Raw genomic sequence first — 14,003 nt, forward strand, 5'->3', positions numbered from 1 at the left:
TTTGTACCCAGGCAAAATTTTAACTTCTTCTACTATTGACATTAACTCCTCAGAGATGAGAAAAAAATCAAGTCGCGCCTGCTTCAATGGGTTCCTTCGATTCCATGTGTACATTTTAGAATCGGGATTATTTATCCTCCAAGGATCTATTAAATTAAATTTATTCTTAAGTTTTTCAATTTCTTCTCTATTTTTTAAATTGTTTTCTCTGATGTAATTATAACAATCTAGTTGAAAATCCTGAACAACATTCCAATCACCACACATAATGACAAAATCTGATTCAATATCTTCAATCAAATTTCCTATTTCAGAGTAGAAATGAGAATCATCTTTATTTGGGCCATATAAGTTAACAAGAGTAACTGTGTATCTATTTTCAACTAAGATATTAGATATAATGTAATTTCCATTGTTGTCATATTTCACTGTCAAAATTTTTAGTTCTATATTATTGTTCAAAAGTGTTAGGGTACCCCTAGCATCAGTTCTACCTGAGCTCATTAATATATCATGACCCCATTGGGCATAAATTGATTTTTTTTCAGACTCGGTACAGTGAGTGTCTTGTAAACAAAATATGGAGGACTTTAAGTCCCTTAAATAGTTAAAAACATCTTTTCTTTTTTTACTATCATGAAGTCCCCTGCAATTGACTGATGTAATCTTAAATCTAGTCATAGTAAAATATTTGCAAATTAAGCCAGCATATACAAAAAAAAACTTTTACATACCCATCATTCATACTAAAAACAAAAAAACCTTCCAGCATGTTATCAAATACCAGTTTCACAATAGATTTGATATTATCAAAAAAGTGAGGGTTATTATGAGAACAATAAGGTTATTCAATTCATATAGGTATATAAATGTACAATAATGAGATACCTTAACTTAGAACCTGGTATAGTTACATATACAAGTTATGATTCAATGAAAGATATACTGCAGAAACGACAGATGTTACTGATACACAAGTTGTGAAGGGAAAGCTTACTCGCATTGCTTCCACACACTTTCATCTTTAGCACGGAACTGTAGGATCACACTGTCTTTGGTTTCTATGATTCTGGTCTTGACGTGATCATTTTTCCTCATGAGGTATGCTTTGTGTGCGAGCTCACCCCTTTTCTTTTTCAGCTGATTTGGTAAATCTGTCCTGACTGCCATTCCTTTTGGTAAGGTCACTGTCCTTGCTTGGTTCAGCACTTTGTTTCGGTCCTCCATTCGCGAAAATTTTACTATCAGTGCATCTGGTGCTTCAGCTTTATACGTGTTCTGTGGGTTCCTGGGTATCCTGTGTGAGTTTTGTATAATAATGCTCTGGATATCTTCAGGTGGCATATGTAGATTCTTTTCCAAACAGCTCAGGACTACCTCGGTTGTGTTTTCTTGATCGACTCTAGGAATACCATAGAATAGCAAATTCATGGGAAGAAATTCTGTGGATTTTCTCCGGTGTTGCTTTAGACTGAATTCAATCAAAGCGCAATTAACGCTAATCTTTATATTACCCATGAGAGTGATGCGAGACAAATGATGGCAGCACTGCTGAGGGAAGGATCCAACATTTTTTCAGATTTAAAATTAAAGCTTTAAAAGAACAATATAAGGCCTTTCATTGGAGGTTGGGGGGGGGGGGGCGTGATTTCAATTTCCTACGTGCTCAATAATAATAATAACGAGTTTAAAATGAAACATATAATTATAGAAAATAAACGAGTAAACGATAAACAAATTCAAATAAAAAGGAAATTAAAATACATGTTTGAGTTTGTAACCCTTATTTTTTTTTTTTTTTTTAGAAAGTATAAGCGTATCACAGGTCACTAATTTTACCCCTTTTCATTGACCACGCAAGTAGTGCCATATAAAAACACTGGTTTTTTCATAAATATGCCTTCGGATGTATACGGGGTGGAACGGGCTGATTTTAGGGCATAGATGGGAAGGAGAGTGTCTGGGGGAAAAGAATTAAAATTTCAAATATTGAGAAATATTGCCTTTGAATGCGTATTAGGAAGGGTTTAAAGGTATCACACCGGTAATTGACCAATCAAAATGAACTTAGTCAATTGTAGTTCCATACATAATAAGGAAATATTTTTTTTATTGTGAGAAATTTTTTAATTTCCCTTATTCTATTTTTACATTTTTGGTATCTGTGCTTAGGATATTTTATGTACTTTGTAAAATATTAAAGGCTTTTGACAGGAACTATTTCTTTCGGGGCATAGGAGGCCACTTCCTGGGGTGCACACAGGATGTTTATAAACACATTGAATACACGTGGTTTTGAGGGTATTCCTGTTTGCGGATGGAAAAAATCAGAAAATGTCGTGTAGGTACCCTATTTTTTGGTGTCAGCTGATGTGACTGGTAACGTTTAACACTTCTTGCTAAATATTTTTTCATGAATTCGAATACCTGATTTTTAATGATTTTTTATTCTATATAGAATTACATAGTGAAAACAATTACCGGTGTGATACCTTAAATAGGCCATGGCGCCACCAAACCGTCGATTTTGAGAAACTTAATTCCTTAATTAACGACTGCGATTGGGACAATTTAATAAACAACGTCCAAGATGTCGACACTGCTACGGAAAACTTTACTTCTCATTTCTTATCGTCTGTACGAAAATGTGTTCCAGAAAAGTCGGTCACTATTCGTCCGAAGGACAAACCGTGGTTTGACTCGGTTCTTAGAAAACATATAATAATACGCAACAGACTACATAAAATAGCAAGAAAAACGAAAAACGAAGCTGATAGGGCTAAATATCGAAAACTCAGAAATCAAGTTAACAACATGAAAAAATACGCGTTATCGAATTATTATGACAATATTGACCTTCAGTTGTCTGATGCGAGTGTTAACAATACTAAATTATACTGGAAGCTGCTGAGAGATGCTTTTCATGTAAAACCAAATAAAGATATCCCACCTATACAATACATTTCTGATAGCGGAGATGAAAATATAGCTTTCCCAGATGAAGATAAGATTGAAGTGTTAAATAAGTATTTTTCTTCTATATCTAATGTCTCACAAAACCAATTACCTGAACTGTATTACTTATGCAATGATACACTGAGTGATATATTAATTACTGAGCAAGAAATTATTGATATAATATCAATATTTCCTGTTAATAAAGCAATAGGTCCTGATGCAATAAGCCACAAAATGTTAAAATCTACTATGTATTCTGTTTCTAAACCGCTATGTTTGTTGTTTAATAAGTCGCTGGCAGAAAATGTATTCCCAGATAAATGGAAACTTGCTCATGTATTACCATTGTTTAAAAAAGATGATCCTTCTGTAGCAACTAATTATAGACCGGTATCATTGTTGAGTTGCGTTAGCAAAATTATGGAAAGAATTATATTTAAACATGTGTACAATTACTTTCATAAAAAAATACCTTATTTTACAAATTTCAAGCAGGTTTTTTTGCCAGGTCACTCAACCGTTTACCAATTACATGAAACTTATCACAGCATTGTTAAGAATATCGATGAAGGAAAATTTTGTTGCATGGTATTTTGCAATCTGTCCAAAGCGTTCGACAGAGTGTGGTATAAAGGTTTACTTTTTAAATTAAAGACATACGGTTTATGTGGTAACATTCTTACCTGGCTTGAGAGTTACTTATGTAATAGAAGGCAGAAAGTTATGTATAAAGATATTGTTTCGTCTAGTAGAAACATTGATGTTGGTGTACCACAAGGATCAGTTCTTGGTCCATTACTTTTTATGATTTATGTGAATGATGTGTCAGAAAACATGATTTCATTATGTAGATTGTTTGCAGATGACAACTCGTTGCAATGTTCCTCATATAATGTTGCAACAACTATTGAATATATCTTGAATCACGATTTAGAAATTCTTGATAGGTGATCTTCCAAATGGCTTATGAAATTCAACCCATCCAAAACAAAAGCATTATTCTTTATATTAAGATCTAATTATTATCTTCCTAAACTTCAATTTCAACGATGTAAATTAGAATACATAACCTCTCATAAACATCTAGGACTACTATTGAGCCAAAATCTCAATTGGTCTGAACATATAGACAATATAGTTAAACAGGCTTACCAAAGATTAGGCCTCCTAAAGAAGCTAAATAAAAATACAACATTGGAAGAAACAAACTATTTAAAATGTACACAAATTTTATTAGACCACTACTTGAATATTGTTCTGTAGTTTGGGATGGATGCTCTCTACAAGATGTTGAAAAATTAGAAAAGGTGCAGCTTTATGCTGCGAGAATAATTACAGGGTTACCCATTATAGCCTCAAGAGATGCATTATATTTAGAAACAGGATGGGAACCTCTCGCAGAGAGGCGTAAAGTAGGAAAACTAAATACCATGTTTAAAGTACATCACAGTTTGGTACCTGATTATTTAAAAAGTATTTTTCCCTCAATAAGGAGTGTTGAATCAAATTACAACACACGTAATCGAGATGACTACACTATTCCTAGATGCAGACTTGAAATATTTAAGAAATCTTTTGTCCCTGATATGGTAAACCAATGGAATAGTTTAAGTATTACCACAAGATACAGCTCAACTTTTAGTAGTTTCAAAAACAAAATACATAAAAAACCAGCAGACCCCCCTCCTTATTTCTGCTATGGTAACAGACGACTTAGTATCATACATACTAAACTACGACACAACTGTATTTTAAATTATGATCTTTATAAAAGAAACATTATTGAGAGTCCTAATTGTTCATGTGGTACACCAGAAGACCCATATCATTTCTTCTTTGTATGTAATAAATATCAACATGCTAGAGAGGAACTATTTAGAAACCTACTGTGTCTTATTAAACCAAACACTAAATTGAATATTATTGATTGTCACCTACTTCTGTGGGGAGATGAGTCACAAAATGTTGAAATCAATAAGTATATTTTTCAATCTGTACAAAAATTTATAAGAGATTCTGGCAGATTCAATTAATTATTACAGCCTTACACTAAAACTCTAGTTAGTTATATATTTATCATGTAATTAATGTATGTTTAAAACAAACATGTTTGTATATCAATATTTTTTTTTCTATACATAGATCTTGACAGTTGTAGCCATTTATGGTGAGAACCTCGTAAGTTGTTAGAACTTGTGTTCAAACCATTTGTATATTATTTATACAATAAAATATGTTCAAACCAAACCAAACCAGTCTTTCAATAAAAAAAATCAGCAAAAGAAACTGTTCTTTGATGAGAACTTAGCTCTAAGTACTGTTATCAGAATATATTCTGTTTATCCGTCCTGGTGCTTATCTGCATCACTCTCAAAATTTACACTCATCAGTCAAACACGAGATTTCTCTCTTTTTCAATCTTTCATATACCCAAACTAGTCCTTGCATAAAATAATAAACAGCAATGAAAAAATTTGTCGAAAAATTCTTCAACATTATTACTGCATCGCCCTTCCCAAAGTGTCCCGCACCGTTTTTTTTTTTATTTATTTCTTTTTTTTATTTTTTTTTTTATTATTATTTATTGTATTAAAAGTCGCTTGGCACTAATTTTAGCACAGGAGCATGTACATGTAGATAGTTATTGCGTATAATACAGGTTGTCGGCGGACTTTATATTATAATCACATCTTTTAGTACTGTTTAGTAAAGGCTAAATTAGACATGTTAGCTATCCATAATTTTCTTCTGGAAGATAGAATTTTACACTGTTTTCATCTCTTAAATAATATTCCATCTTAAGAACAAGGCAGACTAGCTATAAATCTTAAAGCTATATATGGCATATCTGAGCTTGAAAAATAATAATAAGAGACTGAGTGTAAATATACATGATATATGTTATTTACCTGTACGTTCAAATTAAAGTTTTCACCAATTTTGAGCTTGAATACCCTCACGTTTCTATAGTTGAATTGACTTTAAATTTGTCTGTTATTAAAATGTGGAGTTGGTAAATAATCGATTATTGTTTTAAATTTTTAATATCTTTGAAATGCGATTAAATTTTAAATTGTGTAATTTACAAGAAAGTCCTATCTTTATATAAGTAGAAAAACACCGCAATCGTGTCACAATTAAAGTAATAAAACAAATAGAAAGATCATTTTAATTTCGGTTACCTGAACTTATCAAAAAAATATGCCATATATGACTTAAATAGCTTTATACCTCCATTTGGAGAAATAAAACATTTCAGCTGCCCATTATCTACAGAATGACACGTGCTGTTCCAACCAGTTGTTTCTTCTCTAGAGAATGAAATAAAGCTGTTCTTACCTGCTTACTTCCTCCCACTGCTGGATCTGCTAAACTTTGAGCCACCACCTCATTGTAACCTTGAAAGTCAGTCTGAGCTTGTACAGGAGCTGAAGAGGCCACTGCTCCAAACACCAGATGTGGAAACTGTCAAACAAGTTTTGAATGTATGAATTATTTTACTGCTTTGTTGAAATATAAGAGTTTAGAACTGTTCATTCTCTTAATTTTCCTTCCCTTTTTGTGAGGGTTATATCTTAACAAGTAGAGCTTTTTTAAAAAAAAAAAAAAGCTTACCGTCTTTAGCAACAAATTTAAACAGTAAACTGAGCTAATCTATCAGGCCGTATAATTCTTGAAAATTTCTTGATTTTGTATTTCTTCATTAGTTTTTTTCTGACATAAGCCCTACCAAGTGAAGCAAATGAAACGTCAACATATGCTCGGCTGTCTCCGTAAGCTGAGATCATTCGGCAAACCTCGACTGATTCCGTCAACTTTGTGATAATTATGTAGATGAGTACGAATCGGCCGAGGTGTTGTCGAGTGCTGCCGAGATTAGAAAGACAGTGCAAAAAAAGAGGGGGAAAGAATACATACAAGCTGTAAAGCTTGCATACAATAAAGATCAATTTTGTTAACAATGAAAACATAGAAACGCTTTTTGGTAATTGCTATAAAAAATCTAGCATGTTATTTCGAATTGCTGCCAATTTCCATTGTTCGTTTTATCATATTTTTTTACGATTGAAAATCTTGAAAAATTGTTAAGTCGTACGAAAATTAGACCATCAGAAAATTATCTCCCTTGCCTTGAACAGCATTTAAACCAATGAAATAATTGAAAATTTTCTCATCATGCAATTTCTACCAATCACAAAAGAGAGGAAGTGCACAGTCCGAAGACTGTAAAATACTTCAACTCTGTCTACCGTCTTCCAAGGAAGACGGTAACCAAATCTGATGCAAAATGGGGGAGGGGGTGGGGGTGTTGATGCCCGGTTTAAAACAAACAACAGTATACTTTTTATCAATTAAATGATAGATAATTATTGACAAGTCCAACGTACATCATTATTGCCGTATTTAATTAAAATGTAAATAAGATTAAATGTTACGCATGTTTTCATAATATGGAGATGTTCACCTTTAAGCGGAACCATGCAGATAATGCTCCAGGATAACTTCCACCAAAACAGATCCACTTATTATCATTTAACTCGTACCTTGTAGTAATGTAATTATGGACTTTTGTCAAATCAGCTAGCCTACAGAAACACATATGAAACCATATCACTAAACAGAGAGAGTGCCCATCATCAAACATTCTAAATTATTGCAATTATTATCAACTTCATTAAACATAAATAGAGAAGAAGTAACGGAGATTGTTTCTAATGAATAATTTAAACATAAGCTTAATTATATTAAATTGTACATATTGAAATTATAGCTGTTCTATCAAGACACACCCTTGTTGACTGGACAAGTGTTGAAGTTGATCTAGATGTAAACCATCATCGTTGATGCTGTCGCCATAGAAACGGTGCTCAGCAGCCACAACCATGGCACCAAAGAGCTTGGCCATCTGAACATGGTGACCTGAAGTACAGGGAATTATTGTCTAATCTTGTTAGGTTTGTTTGATGAGTCTAATACTGTTTATAGTACAATAATTTTTCAATTATCCTACAATTATCTTAAAAAATATACAGTTGAACTTTGGTATCTCGAACACCGAAAATCATCTCAAAAATCATGGATATCTCGGTCCCATCATAACTAGCATAAGAAGAGTGTATTTGTACATTAAAAATGCATTCACATTAGTGTTTTGTAAAACAGTATAAGAAAAGTATATAAACATTAATGTTTTGTGTACCAGAATAAGCAGATCTGTTTGAAAGTGCTACCTCTCCTCCTATGTACAGGAAAATAGGACCATTGGGTTTGTTCCAGTTCTTTGCATTGATATAAATTTTCTGTTTGTATGTCCTCTGAAAAAAATATCATGCAAACTTATACACTTGTAATGCTTAGGGTATACTGCTAGTAATTCATACTTCCTCAAATGTAATCCATGAACAATATTGCAAAAATTGGTCAAGGACTCAAGGTCAGATGGAGAGAAAATTCTGTGTCTCCGATTAAGGTTAATGGTAAACTACTGTAAATAGACCTAGTTCAGTATATAGTTAAAGTATATCATTGACTGAATAAGCAAGATTCCAGTTCCCCAAGGCCTTTGGTCCAAGATTCATGTCCCGGGGCGAGACTATGTTGGATACATATCGTGTTACACAGAGTACCTTTAAGAAAGTTCTTTATTTCTTATAAACAAGTTGCACGAAAAAATAATTTAAGCTTTATCAATAACTATAATATTTTTTTTTTGTCTACACAGAAAATTTTTTAAATTGTCTAATACTAAATGCAGAGTAATAATATACATGTTTTGATATTAAGAACTTCCCTTTTAATATTAAGAACTTCCTTATTGATATTAACAACTTCCTTATTATATAGCAATGGAAGATACTATCAATTTTTATTTAGATTTAATCCTGCAAATGACCTACATCTTATATATGATGTGTCAGGTTTAAAGTTTTTCAGCTCTCTGTAATTATCATACAAGCGATGGCAAGTTGATCTCACATTATAATCCAAATTTGAATATACACTATATGTGGAATTTTTCATTGGTCAAATGCATCTAAAAAAGGGGAGAGATTTTTAGATGACCTTAAAACAGGGTGGGAATATTAATCTATAAACCCTTGCAGTAAACTTTCTGGTTTATATTGTTTTTGTAGCAGAAAATATATAGTGAACTTATAATGTCACGTTAGTGAGTTAGCTTTTCTAGTGATGCGGTAGAGTTTCCATTGATTTCACATGCCGGTAGAACCCGGGGGGGGGGGCACCTTTTTTCTCAGTATATGTATTTTGCTATAGTAAATTTTCTTTTAGATGCTGGTTGCCCCCCCCCCCCCTTTTTTGGCTGTAAGGTCGGGCACTGGCAAATTCCAGGGTTTGGACAGTTAATTAGGGGTTTGTTTGTTTGTTTGTTTGTTTTTTTGCTTTTCAGATTATTTTGGGAAGTCGCTTTCCCCCCTTTTTTCGTCAAATTACTGTTTTTTTTTTTTTTGCTTGTCATATTTTTTAGAGTTCCCCCCCCCCCCCTTTTGAAACCGTTGCTACGAGCCTGTTTCAGGCGAGCCTGTATAGTCCTTGGGTGTGTGACGGCTGCCATTACAAAATTGAGGGCAGCGTAGTGACTCTGGTGTTTGACGACCTGCTTTAGGAAACCTTAGAGCTAGGACTATCCATTTACAGACTTACAATAGTATCTATAAACGGCATGGGTTACAGATCCACTCGTCACACCTCAGCCGATATTCATGTTTGATGAAGGCTACACAGAATCATACGAAGTTTGCCGTATGGTTACAGATCGACCTGCTTGAGGAAGCCCTGGGGCATTCAGGCAAGTTTAGCTATGAAGAACTGTACATGTATATAGCCCTTGCATGGGTGACCGCTTCACGTTACATTTTTATTAGAGGAACATGACCATGCAAATTTTAAAGGAGACTTACAGAAGAATATGCATCAAAGTGATCCAGTGGTTGAGTCAAAAGAACCTCTTCTATAAACTGACCACTGCCATATAATCTTCTGTAGTCATGTATGGCTGACTTTTCCCGCCGATTTTCCACCAACTCTTTAATTTTCCAGAAACTGTGTCCTTTTAAATAACATGTAATTTATATTTTTTTTTAAATCAGTTGTTAATTTGTAGCTTCAGAAACACCATTCACCCTTTAAAAATGTTAATTTGTTTCATTTGATCATAAGGAACTTTCTAAAAATAAAAATTGAGAACTTCCATCTTTGAAAAACAAAAATTGAAAATTTACATCATTGTTACTGAAACTTTAATCAACGACAGAACAAACTCGTACATAAAATTAAAAAAAATTAAAATGTAGCAAAACAGACTGGTTAAAGAGTATAAATCATTTTCATCCTCAGAGTCCCATCCTTCCAACAATATAATCCCTTTCTATACTGTCAATGTCATATGTATAATATTCCAAACTAATACATGTACTTGTCATCCTTCGGAGATTATTAGACTGATTATGACTGGAGACAATGTAACAATGCCAATAAATCGAATTAATTGCATCCTTAGTTATGAATTGCTAATAGTAAAGATTTTGGAGCAGCTGATGTACTTTATCACATACCTTTCTTGCATACATATGTAAACAGGTGCATGGCCTAAGGAACCTGAAAGAGGGGGTGTGTGTATATTCTGCCGATATATACTCAGTAGTACACTATAGAAAACATTATAGCTACTTTATGCTTGTGCCTTCTCAATAAAAACGTCTGATGACCTCTTTTTTTAAACGAATTTTCTTTGGCTTTTCAAGGAATTTTCGCTTAATTTTGCCCCCCAACCGAATAAGTTTAGTTGTGCCCCCCCCCCTCCTTCAATGAAAATGCTTCCTACGGACCTGACATTATCTAAACATAATCTTTCAAGAATACTACCTGATATTGACGAAATGTCCTTCAGCATAAAATTTACTGTAAACACAAAAATAAAGTACTTCAGGAAAGACATCACATCAATTCAAAAACACTGCTGAAATGGTAGTAGTTTACTACATGTACTTCCTAGATTTCCTTTTCTCATTAAAAACTACAGTAGATCATGCGACTGAAAAAGAATATGCGGAAGTTGCACATGCAGGACTATACTCGGATTTCAAGAAGATCATCGGAGGGAAAGAATGGCCCTCCTGCATGTGTGTGTGTGTGTGTTAAATTTTTCGTTTACAATGTACATGTATATTCCGTTTCAGTAAAGCTTTGATCCTCTATAACCTCCATAACCCCCCTCCCCACACCCTTGGGGCCATGATTTGAATTGAATCTGCACTACCTATATATAAAGATGTTTATATATAAGTATAAGTACCTGTTGTTCTGGAGAAGTTGTAAAACTTTAGTCCTACAATGTACATTTGTATATTGTGGTCTTTCCCGCCGGTGTAACGACGAAAAGTGGCCCCTGTAGAATATTGACCAGGGGGTAAAATTTCTACGTGGAAAAGTGACCCCCGGTCAATATTCTACTGCAAGTAGGGTCATTTTTCGACTGTAGAAAACCCTTCTAGGCCGGTAGTTCTACGACTCCACACACATTAAAAAATGCCCCCATAGAAATCTGACCCCCTACTTTTTAACTACATGTATATTATATAATACAAGTAAAACTTGTCTAATCCGGACGTATAATCCGAAATCTTGCTTAATACGGTGTTAACTTTAAGTCCATTTCAGTAAATTCATTTGTTTTAAGTGTTGTCTAATCCGGAATGTTGTCTAATCCGAAAATATTCTATGGAACCAGTAGTGTCCGGATTAGACATGTTTTACTGTAAAACCTTTGAAATAAAATACGCGTTCATCCCAGGGTTGAAGGGGGAGGGGGGGGGGGGTCGGCGAAGGCGCAGAGATAACTGCGTCTCCTGATTTTTTATACTCTCAAAGGTATGTTGGGGAGCAAAGTACATTCTCCCTCTTTAACACCACTTCCGAATACTATCATCATATACAATATATGTGGTATGTTTTTTGGCTTGCTTCCCATGAGTATATATGTATATTATTGGAGAAGTATAAATATATATCTATCTGGTTTTGTCTGCCGTATAGTCCAATGTCTTTTGTGCGACGTACATCGATCGTAAACTTTCAAACTTTTTCAGCTTCTTCTCTTGAACTGTTGAATGAATTTTAACCAATTTTAGACTGTACCATCAATGAGAGAAGGGATAAAAAAAAAATGCTAATTTCATGGTCCCTGCTCTCCTGGAACATAAGGGGAGAGCCTAAAATCATCAAAAGAGATCAAATTAAAAAAAATCCTGTTTACCTCTGGACATCAAGCATTAAGCATTGAGCCCTCTACCAAAATTGTAAAATTCATGGTCTCAGGGTCAGGGGTTCTAAAGTAAGAGCGAGACTCTTATGATCATACGAGGGTTGTTCGGAAAGTCCGTGGACAACTGTCATAACTTTTTTACTAAACGTCATATTATGTCCAAATATGGTAGGAATATTTCAACAATAATATCAAATGACATGTATATAAAAAAAAATTAAAATATCGTGATTTATTTTAAACTTATTTGGAGTTAAAAATTGCGAAAATCGGATAGCGGCGCAGGTCAAAATTTTCGTAATTTACAATCAATACACTAAATAATGTCTGTAGTCACATCTTCTGTCAAATCGCGCAAAAACAGAAAAACCTTTGACGTTTAAATTAAGAACTGTTACATCGTTTCATATTCCAAATGATGACTTAATATTTTACTTCGTTAAAAAGAAATCAATTTTAAAAGATAGGTAGTCATCATTGAAAGATGCAAAAAAAGATGACGTCGTAGAACGTTCCGGAGCAACAGTTAATGATACAATTTTGTGTTGTACTCTGGAAAACTGCAGAAAAAAAACTGAAAATGCTGGAGGAAGTAGGAAATATGTCAAAAGCGAGCAATACATGTGTGTATACAAGGGACAGGCGGTATTTGAATGATAGAGACCCTGTATCAGTCCAGGACGATCTGCGAAGAAACGGATTATCTGTAACAATCTGTTCAAAAACTTTAAAAAGTTAGGAAGGTCATGGTGACCTCTCAGTTGTTGATCTTGTGAAAGCACAGTTTCGCAATAAAAAAGAAAATATATAACATTGACAAACAAAATTATGCTACTGGAACATATGTTAGCAAACTAAATTTCAAGTGCTAAAGAAATGGTTTTAGGAAGTGTGCTGGGATTGGGCCATTCTGTTTGAAATGTATAAGGAGTGTATTTTTGAGAACCTCATGATGCTATGTTTTTGACGTTACAATGTTGTTGAGGTTGCTCCGTGGTTACCAAACATGTTGATTTTAAAATTAAATAACATTACTTCTATTAAATCACATAGAATGAAATTTCACAAATCAACAAAATAAATATTTTTACATATGATAATGTGCTCATTTTAAATTTCTTAAAGATAGTATAACGAAGATTGACATGGTCCATGAACTTTCCGAACAACCCTCGTATAGTGAAAATATCCTCTCTTCCCTATATATATAGCAGATAAACTAGGTGCGTGGTTATGTTGAGAGAAAGTGCCTTTTCCTAGATTGTGATATTTTTGGTCTCATATCAGGGGTTCTGCTACAAGAGCGTGACTCTAATGATCACATCTGACCTCTCTTCCCTTAAGATAAACTAGGTGCGTGGCAATGATGAGTAAAGACGTCTCTTCCAAAACTCGTATAGAAACGTCATCATACACCGGTGAAGAGCTTCAAGTAAAAACCTAACCGCGGCACCTAGGGTCAATGAACAGTAACGTTTCTTTATCGTACCAACGCCTACCGTGACACGGGATCTCGGTTTATAAGGTTTCACCGAAAGAACTCTGATTTCTAGTGCAGGGCGCTTGGCGAAGGAACAGTTAGAATTTACTATATGTAAACGTTTTACGTTTGACGCGGCATAGCGAACGAGAATCGAACCCAGGCCTCTCTATCACGAAGCGAATGTCAACGCTTTTCTGCTCTTATTCTATAAGAGGTTACCGTTACGGTACATGTAGCTCAGTCGGCAGAGCGCTCGCTCAGTGGTTGAAAGGTCGTGTG

General features: G+C 34.1%; 1 protein-coding gene across 1 annotated transcript in view; it reads right to left on the bottom strand.

Annotated features, from left to right (window-relative positions):
• The window catches only part of LOC133184298 (thymus-specific serine protease-like), a 29,425-nt gene extending 18,506 nt beyond the window's left edge, over window positions 1-10,919 (bottom strand). The window contains exons 1-6 of the mRNA XM_061319307.1: window positions 10,843-10,919; window positions 9,879-10,027; window positions 8,159-8,273; window positions 7,749-7,878; window positions 7,424-7,544; window positions 6,298-6,423 (exon numbers count right to left, since the gene is read on the bottom strand). Of these exons, the coding sequence (XP_061175291.1) occupies window positions 6,298-6,423; window positions 7,424-7,544; window positions 7,749-7,878; window positions 8,159-8,273; window positions 9,879-10,027; window positions 10,843-10,915 (714 nt within the window). The 5' untranslated portion in view covers window positions 10,916-10,919. The remainder of the gene's footprint in view (window positions 1-6,297; window positions 6,424-7,423; window positions 7,545-7,748; window positions 7,879-8,158; window positions 8,274-9,878; window positions 10,028-10,842) is intronic.
• Between the last annotated feature and the right edge of the window lie 3,084 nt (window positions 10,920-14,003).

This window comes from Saccostrea echinata, unplaced genomic scaffold, assembly GCF_033153115.1.
Source record: "Saccostrea echinata isolate AGI-Se365-2 ecotype Australia unplaced genomic scaffold, CSIRO_AGI_Sech_v1 ptg000010l, whole genome shotgun sequence".
NCBI classification, from domain to species: Eukaryota; Metazoa; Mollusca; class Bivalvia; order Ostreida; family Ostreidae; genus Saccostrea; species Saccostrea echinata.